Source organism: Bos indicus x Bos taurus, chromosome 11, assembly GCF_003369695.1.
Source record: "Bos indicus x Bos taurus breed Angus x Brahman F1 hybrid chromosome 11, Bos_hybrid_MaternalHap_v2.0, whole genome shotgun sequence".
NCBI classification, from domain to species: domain Eukaryota; kingdom Metazoa; phylum Chordata; class Mammalia; order Artiodactyla; family Bovidae; genus Bos; species Bos indicus x Bos taurus.
Genome location: NC_040086.1, coordinates 16,008,152 through 16,020,249, shown reverse-complemented (window position 1 = coordinate 16,020,249; position 12,098 = coordinate 16,008,152). Strand labels below are relative to the sequence as shown.

The 12,098-nt window shown below is 40.9% G+C and overlaps 1 protein-coding gene across 5 annotated transcripts in view; it reads right to left on the bottom strand.

Annotated features, from left to right (window-relative positions):
- Positions 1-12,098, bottom strand: part of RASGRP3 (RAS guanyl releasing protein 3) — a 117,705-nt gene that overhangs the window by 30,103 nt on the left and 75,504 nt on the right. For all 5 annotated transcript variants that reach the window (XM_027554989.1, XM_027554991.1, XM_027554990.1 and 2 more), the window contains exons 5-10: positions 10,216-10,278; positions 9,335-9,466; positions 7,780-7,927; positions 6,113-6,286; positions 5,591-5,707; positions 1,834-2,109 (exon numbers count right to left, since the gene is read on the bottom strand). In XM_027554989.1, coding sequence (XP_027410790.1) covers positions 1,834-2,109; positions 5,591-5,707; positions 6,113-6,286; positions 7,780-7,927; positions 9,335-9,466; positions 10,216-10,278 — 910 coding nt within the window. The remainder of the gene's footprint in view (positions 1-1,833; positions 2,110-5,590; positions 5,708-6,112; positions 6,287-7,779; positions 7,928-9,334; positions 9,467-10,215; positions 10,279-12,098) is intronic.

Below are 12,098 nucleotides of genomic sequence, written 5' to 3'. Positions count from 1 at the left end.
AAATTATTTCCCCTACTCTATCGTTGTCTTTTTTCCAGATGAGAAGCTGCCCAGGTGTAGGCACCTGCTATGTGAAGCTATCCTCCACTGAGGATAGGGAGACAGTCTGAACACAGACACTTGAAACCTCGGCTACACCCTGAGACTGGTCTGCAGACATCACCTGTGTGTGTGGGTTTACACAGTCTGATTGGGGCTACAACTCTGGTCACTTATTCATAGAAACAGATTTACATGGCAAATGATTAATAAATGCAGGTGCCTGGATGATTGTGAGATGCCCCCCACACCCAGTGAGAATGTCTGTGTGTTTATTATTTGTCACACAATCTGAACCCCAAGAGATTTGTGTTTCTATGTGTTGGCCACTTCTGCTTTATACAAAGAAGGCAGTTGCCATTATTGCCTACACCTAGGGGGTCAACTCTTTGGTAGACAATTCTGTGTTCTAGGAACAGTGGGTGAGAAGGTCTAGGAACCACACTCTTATTCCAATGCAGCAGCCCTAGAGGATTTAGCCCTTCAGAGCTTCAGAGGGATTGTTGTTTTCATTTCCTATGGCCGTTGCAAGGAAGTAGTTAATTCAGTATTGAAGCCAAGTTTCAAATGTTACAGTGTCATAAACCCAAACAAGGAAGTTACTCCTCCACTTGTTTCAGCTAAGCTGAGAGAATTTGCTTATGCCTCTTTTCCCCCCTTACAAAGAAGCAGCCAATGGGAAATATTCTCTTCTACACACCTGTGTATCTAAAAGTGCTAGGACCTAGAGACCAGCTAACTGTGTGTGCCACTAATACTAATAAAATGATGAGAAATGGGTTACTTTCTTCCAACCGACATCATTCCTAATTATAGCGTTCAGTTCATCTGTTGAGCCCCTACGTATGCCAAGTACTATGGAAGGTGCTGGGGACACGCTATGCATAAGGCAAGTAGACAGAAAAAAAACCAAATCTAATGTCAAGTGTTACCTCCTATAGATAAGAAAGTACAAAGTGCAAGGGCAACAAAGTGCAAGGTGACAGATGCATTACTGCTTTGGAGGGAAACAGAATGCTCCCTGAGAGCATCTAAATAAAGAGAGGCATTTAAATTTAAGCTAGTCATCGGGTGCCAGGGGGAGGGGGGCGGTGGGATGGAGGGCTAAGGAAAGGATTTTCCAAGAAAATGCAATGGCCAGAAAGTAGAAGGCAGCAATTACTGGTGGAAAGTGTAAGCCCCATACTCCTCAAAGGCAGGTGTGATGTGGGATCGGGTGATCAGAAATGAGGAGAGACTAAGAGTCAGAAAGCAAGTCCTGAAGGGCCTCCAGGGCCAGATTGGGAGGTGCCTCTGGGGGTTTGGGGAGGTTGGTGGGAGTGGGGGTAGGGAGATCTTGGAGGAGGTTCCTGTTTTACTCCAGGCTTCAGCTACAGCTATGCGGTGAGGATCCAGAGAAGCCAGTGAGCTTCTCTTGAACCTCACCTCCCAGGGGATGTGTGTGATGCAGGATTAGATTAGTGTGATTCAGGATTGTGAGGCCCTGAGGACAGAGCTGGAGGGCCTCTCTAAGAACTCCAGAAACCAGAGCTGCGGGGGCAGAGACTGGGATCCTCAAAGCAAACGGAATTTTCTTCGCTTGGAGATCATATTTAACAGTTTGAACTTACGCAGGTTACAGGTGTGGCTTCCCCACCCTTCCTCCTTTGAGATTTCTTTCCAACCACTGACCCCACATCCCACCCCTCCCCTGCCCTCATTGTGAACTGCTGGCGGGAATCTTCCTGCATCCCCTGGGAGGTGAGGTTCAAGCTCCAGTCTATTGGAGCACAAGCTCCAGCCCGTTGAACTCACCGTAAGCAAGTTGATCAAATCCAGGTTGGGTTCCAAGTGGTGAGAGGCATTCTGCAGGGACACCAGTTCACTCAGGGTAACGGAGAGCTGGTGCATTTTCACAATGTTCACTTTGTTCTCCTCTGTCCAGTCTGGGAAAATGACATGGACTGCTATCAAGTCTTTCAAGTGGACGCCAAGGATTGGGATTTTGAAGCCGTCGCAGTCTGCAAAAGCCTTGCGGTAATTACAGTAATTGCCATTGGAGGAGACCAGCTCCATCATTTCATTCCAGTTCTGAGAACAGATGGAAAAGTAGATTTTCAAACAGCCTTCCCTTCTGCCCACCCCCAGGCCCAACAGTGTGTGGCTAGGAAATTCCTCTGCTACCAAGAGAAGTATTGATTGCACCAACATTGATGCAGGGAGATACTAACCAGGAAAAAGAAAGTTAGAAAACCTGACTATGAATTGGACAGCCTGTTCCATTCTGCTACAAAACAGAAATAGCCCACACCTCTGCCTACCTACTAGGGATATTGAGATGTTAAACTGAATCATTATATAAGTATTTAATAATTCATGGAAATATTATAATCCAAAAAATAAGCATATATTATATTTAACATATGCAGTATATTAGAATTTCCTAGTTCCAAGAAAGTTGCATTCAAGATATAACTTGAAGGGCACAGGATGGGGGCAGGAACAGTCATATTGATGTGTGAGATAGCTGTGGTTTTGGACTCTGCCGCTAAGAAGGTGACCTTAAGCAAGTCACTTCACTTTTAGGGACATTAGGTTTCTTTTTCTGTAAGAAAGAGGAGTTTGAATAAATAATTTTTCAATATACACTGGTGGTTCCAAGCCTCTATGAGCCTCCATTGAATTATCTTTTTTTTTCCATTTTTTTCCGTTGAATTCTTATTTTCACATTTAAAATATGTTTTGCTCTCTACTGGAAATTCAGTACTAATCTAAAGGGAAATGAAACACATAATGAGCCCCATTATACTTGAAATGAGTACAGTGTTTGAGGTCAGTCAGCAGCGCTCCTGTGGCTTAAATTCTCCTGTTCATATGAACAAGTTATTGTTGGTTGTCTAACAGCAACCAGACCTTCCTTACAGACCCTAGCTTTGACTAGTGTACTCTTTCCCATGTGTCTCAGATGGAGCTGTTTCCATGCCCAAGTCCAAGCATAGGTTCTGATCTACCATGATCATAATTTCATCCCTCTGGTTTATGATTGGTTCAGGAATAAGAGTTAAGCCAATCAACATGTTGCATTCCACTGGATACTGTCATTGGCCCAGGGGTGGGCATGTGATTTGAGAGGGTCCAATCTGCCTAAAAAAGAAGGTCTTTATTCCAGGGGGACAAAGCTAGAGAGAAGTTTTCCCTATGTCCAACTTTCATAAACAAAAGAGCAAAATTTTTCCATTGTTGCAGACAACCCAGTCAGGAGGGAAATCAGTCTGATGAAAAACAAAAACAAAAACCTCACACTCAGAGGAATCCAGAGCAGTTGAGCCAGAGTTCTGGTCAGCCGTGCATGGGCTTGGTCCTGCCTCTGGACTTTCCAGGTATGTGACACAATCCATTTCCTTATTATTTAGGCAATTCCAAGATTTTTATTCTAACTTATAGCTGAAAGTGTCCTCACTGATACAGCAAAGTACACTTTTACAGGGAAATCTTTTGATAAGGATGAAATGTTCTTTTTCGCTCAATAAGGAAAAATTTAATTGCAGTCTGGAAAAAGTTCAGTTTGGCAAACAATCATTGCTTTAAATTATTTTTGTTCCTGGAAACTCAGCTATAAATCTGGAGGCTTTCTATCCAAAAGATTTCTTTCTGTCCCCTCCCTCTTCTTTTGTATCTTCCACCGTGTTGAATCCAGTTCTATGAAGAGAGCCAGTGTTTAATGACTTCATTTGAGGAGCGGATAATAGGAATGATATCTGTCTTATTTGCCTTGTAACCTTCATGTATTTCACAATACCTATCAAATAGTAAGCACCAAATACATATTTATTTAATATTTACAGCTACAATATGTTCAGTTCAGCTGAGTTCAGTCGCTCAGTTGTGTCTGACTCTCTGCGACCCCATGAATCACAGCACGCCAGGCCTCCCTGTCCATCTCCATCTCCCAGAGTTCACTCAAACTCACATCCATTGAGTCAGTGATGCCATCCAGCCATCTCATCCTCTGCCATCCCCTTTTCCTCCTGCCCCCAATCCTACCCAGCATCAGAGTCTTTTCCAATGAGTCAATTCTTCGCATAAGGTGGCCATAGTACTGGAGTTTCATTCCTTCCAAAGAACACCCAGGGCTGATCTCCTTTATAATGGACTGGTTGGATCTCCTTGCAGTACAAGGGACTCTCAAGAGTCTTCTCCAACACCACAGTTCAAAAGCATCAATTCTTCGGCGCTCAGCTTTCTTCACAGTCCAACTCTCACGTCCATACATGACCACAGAAAAAACCATAGCGTTGACTAGCCGGACGTTTGTTGGCAAAGCAATGTCTCTGCTTTTGAATATGCTATCTAGGTTGGTTATAACTTTTGTTAAAGGAGTAAGTGTCTTTTAATTTCATGGCCGCAGTCACCATCTGTAGTGATTTTGGAGCCCAGAAAAATAAAGTCTAACACTGTTTCCACTGTTTCCCCATCTATTTCCCATGAAGTGATGAGACCAGATGCCATGATCTTCGTTTTCTGAATGTTGAGCTTTAAGCCAACTTTTCCACTCTCCTCTTTCACTTTCATCAATAGGCTTTTGAGTTCCTCTTCACTTTCTGCCATAAGAGTGGTGTCATCTGCATATTTGAGGTTATTGATATTTCTCCCAGCAATCTTGAATCCAGCTTGTGCTTCCCCCCGCCCAGTGTTTCTCATGATGTACTCTGCATATAAGTTAAATAAGCAGGGTGACAATATACAGCCTTGACGTACTCCTTTTCCTATTTGGAACCAGTCTGTTGTTCCATGTCCAGTTCTAACTGTTGCTTCCTGACCTGCATACAGATTTCTCAAGAGGCAGGTCAGGTGGTCTGGTATTCCCATCTCTTTCAGAATTTTCCACCGTTGATTGTGATCCACACAGTCAAAGGCTTTGGCATAGTCAATAAAGCAGAAATAGATGTTTTCCTGGAACTCTCTTGCTTTTTCCATGATCCAGTGGATGTTGGCAATTTGATCTCTGGTTCCTCTGCCTTTTCTAAAACCATCTTGACCATCTGGATGTTCATGGTTCACGTATTGCTGAAGCCTGGCTTGGAGAATTTTGAGCATTACCTTACTAGCGTGTGAGATGAGCATAATTGTGTGGTAGTTTGAACATTCTTTGGCATTGCCTTTCTTTGGGATTGGAATGAAAACTGACCTTTTCCAGTCCTGTGGCCACTGCTAAGTTTTCCAAATTTGCTGGCATATTGAGTGCAGCACTTTCACAGCATCATCTTTCAGGATTTGAAATAGCTCAACTGGAATTCCATCATCTCCACTAGCTTTGTTCGTAGTGATGCTTCCTAAGGCCCACTTGACTTCACATTCCAGGATGTCTAGAATATGTTAATGGGGCTTAAAAGCATTTGTACTGAACACTTGCTGCCACTTCTATTCTGTTTTTCCAGGAGGTATGGCCATAACCTCCTATTGTCTAAGAAGAAAACTTTCCCCTTCTGAGTGACATTTGTTAGGATCATCCTACCTCTAAACAATTTCTAAGCAAACTTTTTACTTGGGATTATGATCTGGTTCACTGTACCTTTGTAACTTCTGAAGAAAGATGAGAATGGGTCTCTTTGAGCCGGGAAATGGAACTATGACTAAGGCCTCCCACCACTGCCATCAGGGTGTTAAAATTTTTGAGCTGAAGGAGTTTCTGCAATAAAAAAAATGTTAACTTCAATACTTTGTAACAATTTTTGAATTATTCTCACCTTTTGGCAGTACAGATGAAGTCATGTACAATTTTAATAATAAGGATGTAGGAAAAACAATATCAATTCAAAATGAAATACAAACGAAACTCTAGAAAAATGTACTAGAAACACTAGAAAAATATACCAATCCTCTCACAGAAAATAGCTACATTAAATACTTCCAAATGTTGCCAATTAAAAGCAATCTTCTTGCATGAGAGAAGTATATTTGTTCATTAGGCATTTAGTAGTTTAATTACCTTCTACATTGTGAATTTCAAATTTCTTCAATGACATTTCTCAACCAAGTGAATGAATATCTAGAATGCTTTAAGAATCCCAGTCTAATTAACAGACATACATACCTTGGCAACATTGATAAACTTTGTGATGACTTCTGCTCTCTGCTGAGGAGTTGGTTTGCTAAGAACCATCAACTGGACCCACTTAGAGATTCCATTAAATAAAGCAATAGATCTCTCCAAGGTTGGGTTATTCTCCAGGCAGCCATGGATGACATAGCTTTGGTAATCAGTGAACTAGTAAAGCAAGAATCAGAGACTCTGAGTTATAATGGAGTCTTTGAAAAATCATAAATTAGAATGTTTCATGGAAGAGGTGAGACACTGTTTCACAACAACATCACTATTTCTTTCATTTCACACTTACATGGCATCTTACACATATGAATATACTATGAATAATGACTATAATCTGTACCTTTAACATGCTGTTTCACTGCATTTCACTCTCCCATACACAGACACACAATTATTACACACCATAGTGTTGGTGAGGAGAGCAAGGGACAAGACTCAAAGTCACATTCCAGTGAGTCCAAAATTTGCTGGATCTTAAGATCCACATGGGGCATTTGCTAAAACACTGGTTTCAGGAAACCTGTTAGACCTAAAGGATCACTGTTCCAGAGGAATAATCTAAGAATCTCCATTTTTCACCCCTACTGGTGATTCCAATGGTTGGGCAAGTTTGAGATACAATGGCATGCATTAAAGAAGAGGAAATGAACATAACGATCATAATTTCAAGTCAGAATAAGCTTGCAAAATTGTTCTCAAGAAAAGAAGAGAAAAAAAAAATAGTAGCTGAAGTAAGGCCACTCTTTTGCAAAACAGATACATTTTCTTGAAGTCAGCATGGGAGTCATCAGATATTAATATTAATACACAAGAGCCTCCTATCATATAAACAGAGCACGAGGTTTCCTCTCATGGCCTGCCTGTGGGGTCTCAAAAGGTCCTCTCCAAGCAGGATTACTTAGTGAAAAGAATCAGTCTTTCAGAAATCCATACTTCTGACCTCATGTTTTTCTTTGCAAGCAATAATGTAATTCATTCTTTGGCATCTTGGAAAAGGAGTGACATGCCCAAAAGTTGGTGAGACAAAGACAAAAGCTACTTGTGAACAATTGTAGAAATAGTATAACAAATGGAAAGTGAGTGAGTCGGTGGCTAGGAAAAGACCACAGTCGAAAGGAAGAAGGGGGTCATAGAGAAGGAATTCTATCAGGACAAAGAAAGAAAGAAAAATTTAATCCAAGATCTCCATCCCTGAGAAAGAAACAGCCTAATGTTAAGATTCTTCAGAAAGCTTACAGTTCCTAATTTCAACCTATACCCATAATTAGGCATTTATACAAATCCCAACCTAAATAAATATTTCTTCCCCCCCAAATGAAGGGCCCAGCCAAATGTGTTCACTTGGGAGACATCAATGGAGCTAAATAAACCTTGAATGGTTAAATCTCCACCAAGTATTTAGAAAATCATGCTTTAATCCTATGAAAGGAGACATTGAAAATAGCGACAGAAATATAGCTCCTGAGCCATAAAAGAAAGACAGGATAATATTTATCTTTGGTTAAAAGGGATTGTTCCTGTGAATTAAGGGCACTTTTCCAGAGGAGCACAGTGACAGAGGCTGCCAACAGTTCAGAGTATGAAAATGCAGCTCTTGGGAAAGTTGGCATGGAGGTTGTTATCCTTGGAAGAATAAATGTCCAGTTTCTTACTGAGATCCTTCTAAAAGATTTATGCTCCAGAAAAGTGAGGTGCTCGGCCAATTCAATGGGCTCCAGATGGTCGAACAGCAGACAGGCTTTTCCCTTCTTGGATACTTTTTTTCTCTGTGTGACTCTTCTCATCCAGTCATAGGAAGGACTATGAAAGAAAAGCAAGTCTGGTCAATGTGCTGAAAGCCCATTGCACTCAGTGGAAGTTATTAACCTACTGACTCTCTAACTCTTGGCCTGCTTCCAGGGGCTTGTGCAAAATACACACCCTGCCCTTCATGTTTGAAGAGAAACCCACTGACCCATTGCCAATAGAACATAATCTTCAAGTTGTTTCTCCAGACAGGGTTGGTTTGCATGGATTCATCCAGAATCTCTTACTTGGTCTTTCTTGTGAGCAGTAAGGTCTGAATCATGAGGGATTTTGTCAATATATAGTTGGGATGGAAACCACCAAAATCCATATGGTCAGCAACATATGGATTATCTGAAAAGCTTGTTATAAAAACAGAGGCCTGGACCTCACTACCAGACATTCTGACTTACTAGGAATGAATAATCTGAATAATCTATTTTTAACATCAACATTTATCAAACGCTTGATGTCCCAGGCACCACTATAATCACAGGTATTAAGTCATTAAATCTTCACAACTCCATCAGGTAATACTATTATTACTTCCATTTTAAAGATGAGAAAAAATAGGCACAAAGAAGTTAAAAATTTATCCAAGCTCACATAGCTAGTAAGTAGAGGAGTTGGGCTGAATAATCTATATTTTTAACAACACCCCTAATAATCCCAGGACCATTCACCATGGATCACTCTTGAAGAAGTATTTTAGGAAAGAAGACTAGAGTATGAATGCCTAGGACACAAAAGTATATATATTTTCAATATGGATAATAATACTTAAAACCCTAAAATAGCTTTATCTATAAAGTTAGCTAGTAATATAAAATGCTAGCCTAATTGGCACCAAGTTCCTAATTACTGAGCTGATCAGTTCATGGCACAGCTATGGTCCACATTTGCACAGCCTCAGGCCGACATGAGAAGCACCATGGTACAGAGCATCTCGAAATTGAATGAGCATATGTATCACTTGGGAATCTTACTAAAATGCAGTTTCCAATTCTGCAGCTTTAGGGTGGGGCATGAGATTCTATGTCTCTATTGAGCCCCCGCCCCCAGCTAATGCCGGAGCTGCTGATCCACAGAACACGGTGGCAAGGGCATAGGAGACTAGATTCAGTAACCAAGTACTGAGCATCTGTTAGGTGTCAAACACTTTCACATATTATCACATGTACCTCTTGGGTGCTCATTATAACCCCATGAGAAAGGTACAATTTCTACTTCACAAACACAGAAATTGAAGCTTGGAGAGATAAACTGTGTCGAACGGGACTGTGCTCTTCGCAGCAAAGCTTTCCTCAAAGAAGCACACCTTGGTTCTGAACAGGTATGGATGGAGGTCAAGTGGGATCATCACTACTCCCTCCCCCAAAAAGCAGACTCATCATATTTGAAAGAAGCTTGCACCATTCTTACATGCTGGATATGTCGATGAGACTGGTGTGTTTCTCGTATCCCAGTTGACTAGCTACTTCCCGGAATTCCTCAGTCATACGGATCAAACCGAGGTCCAAATTAAACTCTGCAGGAAATTTCACAATCCAGTACCTAAAAGACATCAAGTATTTTTGACAACCAGAAGATTTCAAGCTACATTTCTGTGGAAACTATGGTGTCATTTTACAGATTACATTTAACAATGTTTCAAGACCATACCTCAAATTAGCAATCTCTTATCCCCCATCTATCAGGTTGAGTCTTGCTCTTTCCTGCTTCAATCAAGGACCCAAGTCCACCACTCCTACTTTGAGTCTCTTTCTCTCTAGAACCACAGCTGAGAAGAAACCCTTCTCCCAACTCATGGCAAGTAGGTGGGAATGTGTACAGTGAGGGAGTAGAAAAAAAAATGAATGCACTCTTTCTCGGAGCTGCTTTCATCCCCTAAACACACTGACTAGTGCTTAATTGTCCAAAAGAAAGATAAATTCTATGTCCCCAGCAACAGAAAGTGAAAGTGAAGTCGTGTCGGACTCTTTGCGACCCTATGGACTGTAGCCTACCAGGCTTTTCCGTCCATCGGAGTTTCCAGGCAAGAGTACTGGAGTGGGTTGCCATTTCCTTCTCCAGAAGATCTTTCCGACCCAGGGATCGAACCCTGGTCTCCCGCATTGTAGGCAGACGCTTTCCTGTCTGAGCCACCAGGGAAGCCGCCAGCAACAGAGGAGAGCCATTTTTAATGAAATCAACAAAAGGGGGACTTGAGTCCATTTTACTGTCAGATTAGGTCTGTAGTTTGGGGAAAAGAAAACTGTCAATAATTCCAGAACCAGAAACAAGACAATTAAGTTTGTAAGTACCTCATGAAGTAGCAGATCTTTAATCGAAATTCATCACAGCTTTCTCCACTGGCATTTCGATAGGTACACTAGTTAAGGGAAAAAATCCTTGGACGTTGTTTCCTTTGCACAGATCTGTGGCTGTTTAATCAATTTAGATGAATTCCTAAGAAGAGGACTATACTATTAGGGTGACATGGATGTTCAAGTGGGGAGAAAAGTGGGTTCTGATGACATCAGTGCTAAATTACTAGCACCATATATTATTGCTCTGAGATGTATTTTTTTGGTCTGGAAGAGAAGCCACTTATACAGTGAATTTTACCTTCCTGAGCACTTACCAAATGATGACTGTCAACTGTAATGACAAATGTACTACTAACTATAGATAATTTAAAATGAATAGTACATAGAAGCACCATTTTAGCCAAAAAGATTTTATATGTAGGATTAATGGAATATGTAAGTACTCTAATTTCTTTAGTATTTGAAAATGTTATCATTTTGGGGTATAGTAATATACACATCTTGCTGTTATTTAGTCTCAAGTCTATTTATTCATACTTTTTAGCTAATATTTACTGAGTTCATGCTATATGCCAAGTACCATGGATATGCAGCGAGCAGGGAATCCAAAGAGAGGGAAAATCTAGAGAAATGTGAATTCACAGGTGGTTTCAACTCCCATACAATCTGCACTTTCAGATATTAAGCTTTACTGTGTCTAAATACCCCTTTCTATTTGTGTTTCATATGGCAGTGGACATAATGATGATGAGAATACTGTCTGTGGGCACATTTTGTGGAAAGTGTTTGGACCCTAAGGAGGGAATGGGGCCAGACTAACGTAGTTCCCTCCATCCTTCTCTACATACCACCTTTCAATAGCAGGACCCGTGGAACCCTGGGACCACAAGGTACTAAGATATTGTTCATTTCCAGGGACCTCTGTTCAGGGTGAATGTTCCCTTCTCGTCTCTAACACCTACTCCCTGTCTGAGGTTGGGGGGATGGTTGATGATGGAGTGAAGAAGTAGAAAGTGGAGGAAACTTGAAGGAAGCAAATGGAAGCCAGCTAGCCCTAATTACACTCAATGGCCCCACTCCCTCTCAGGCTCTCACTGATCTGCCCTGCAAGGCTTCTCACTCATCTGCAGGACCCCTGGGCTTGCAGCAGGCAGACTACAGGAACCTACGTTAGCAATTATATAATAAACATTAGATCTCAGGGACTAAAACCTCCTTATAAGTATGTGACTATTTCGTAGCCATTTTTCAGTCATTTGGCTTTTAACCACCTTTTAGGATTGTACCATGCACAAAAGTGGTGGATTGCTAAAAGTCCTTATTATAGAATGGGGTTTCTAACTATGGTTATTTCCTTTGCCTTTATATCAGAAGAAAATCTAAAATTAATGTCAATCAACAGATTATAATAAACCTGCTAGAATGTTCCTTGTGTCTCACCAGCAAGGGACGATGTGAAAATTTAGGTGGTGTTTATGCCTGAGCCAGATCATATTATTCTGGCTGGCATTTCCATATGTCTAAACTGTATCCTCTAGGTCTACCATTCTGCCTTCCTAAGAGGAATAAAGTAACTCTTGAGTCAGTGTTAAATATTCTTTCATTATACTAATAGCAGAAATGTTAAAGACAAGTTAGAAACATTCAGGCTACAGCTCCTGTTTCATTTCATATCAAGTGGTTATTTTCAAGTAGAGCCAAAACATTCAGATGGATAATCAGCTATTTGGTCAATCATCTGAATGTTTTGTCTAGACATCTATATATATTCACAAAACAGCTGGATAACTGACTGAAGACTGTTTATTCATCTTAATTTACTGGCTTTGGTTAGACACTTCATCTAAGTACAGAACTTGATTTATGATTGTAAAAAT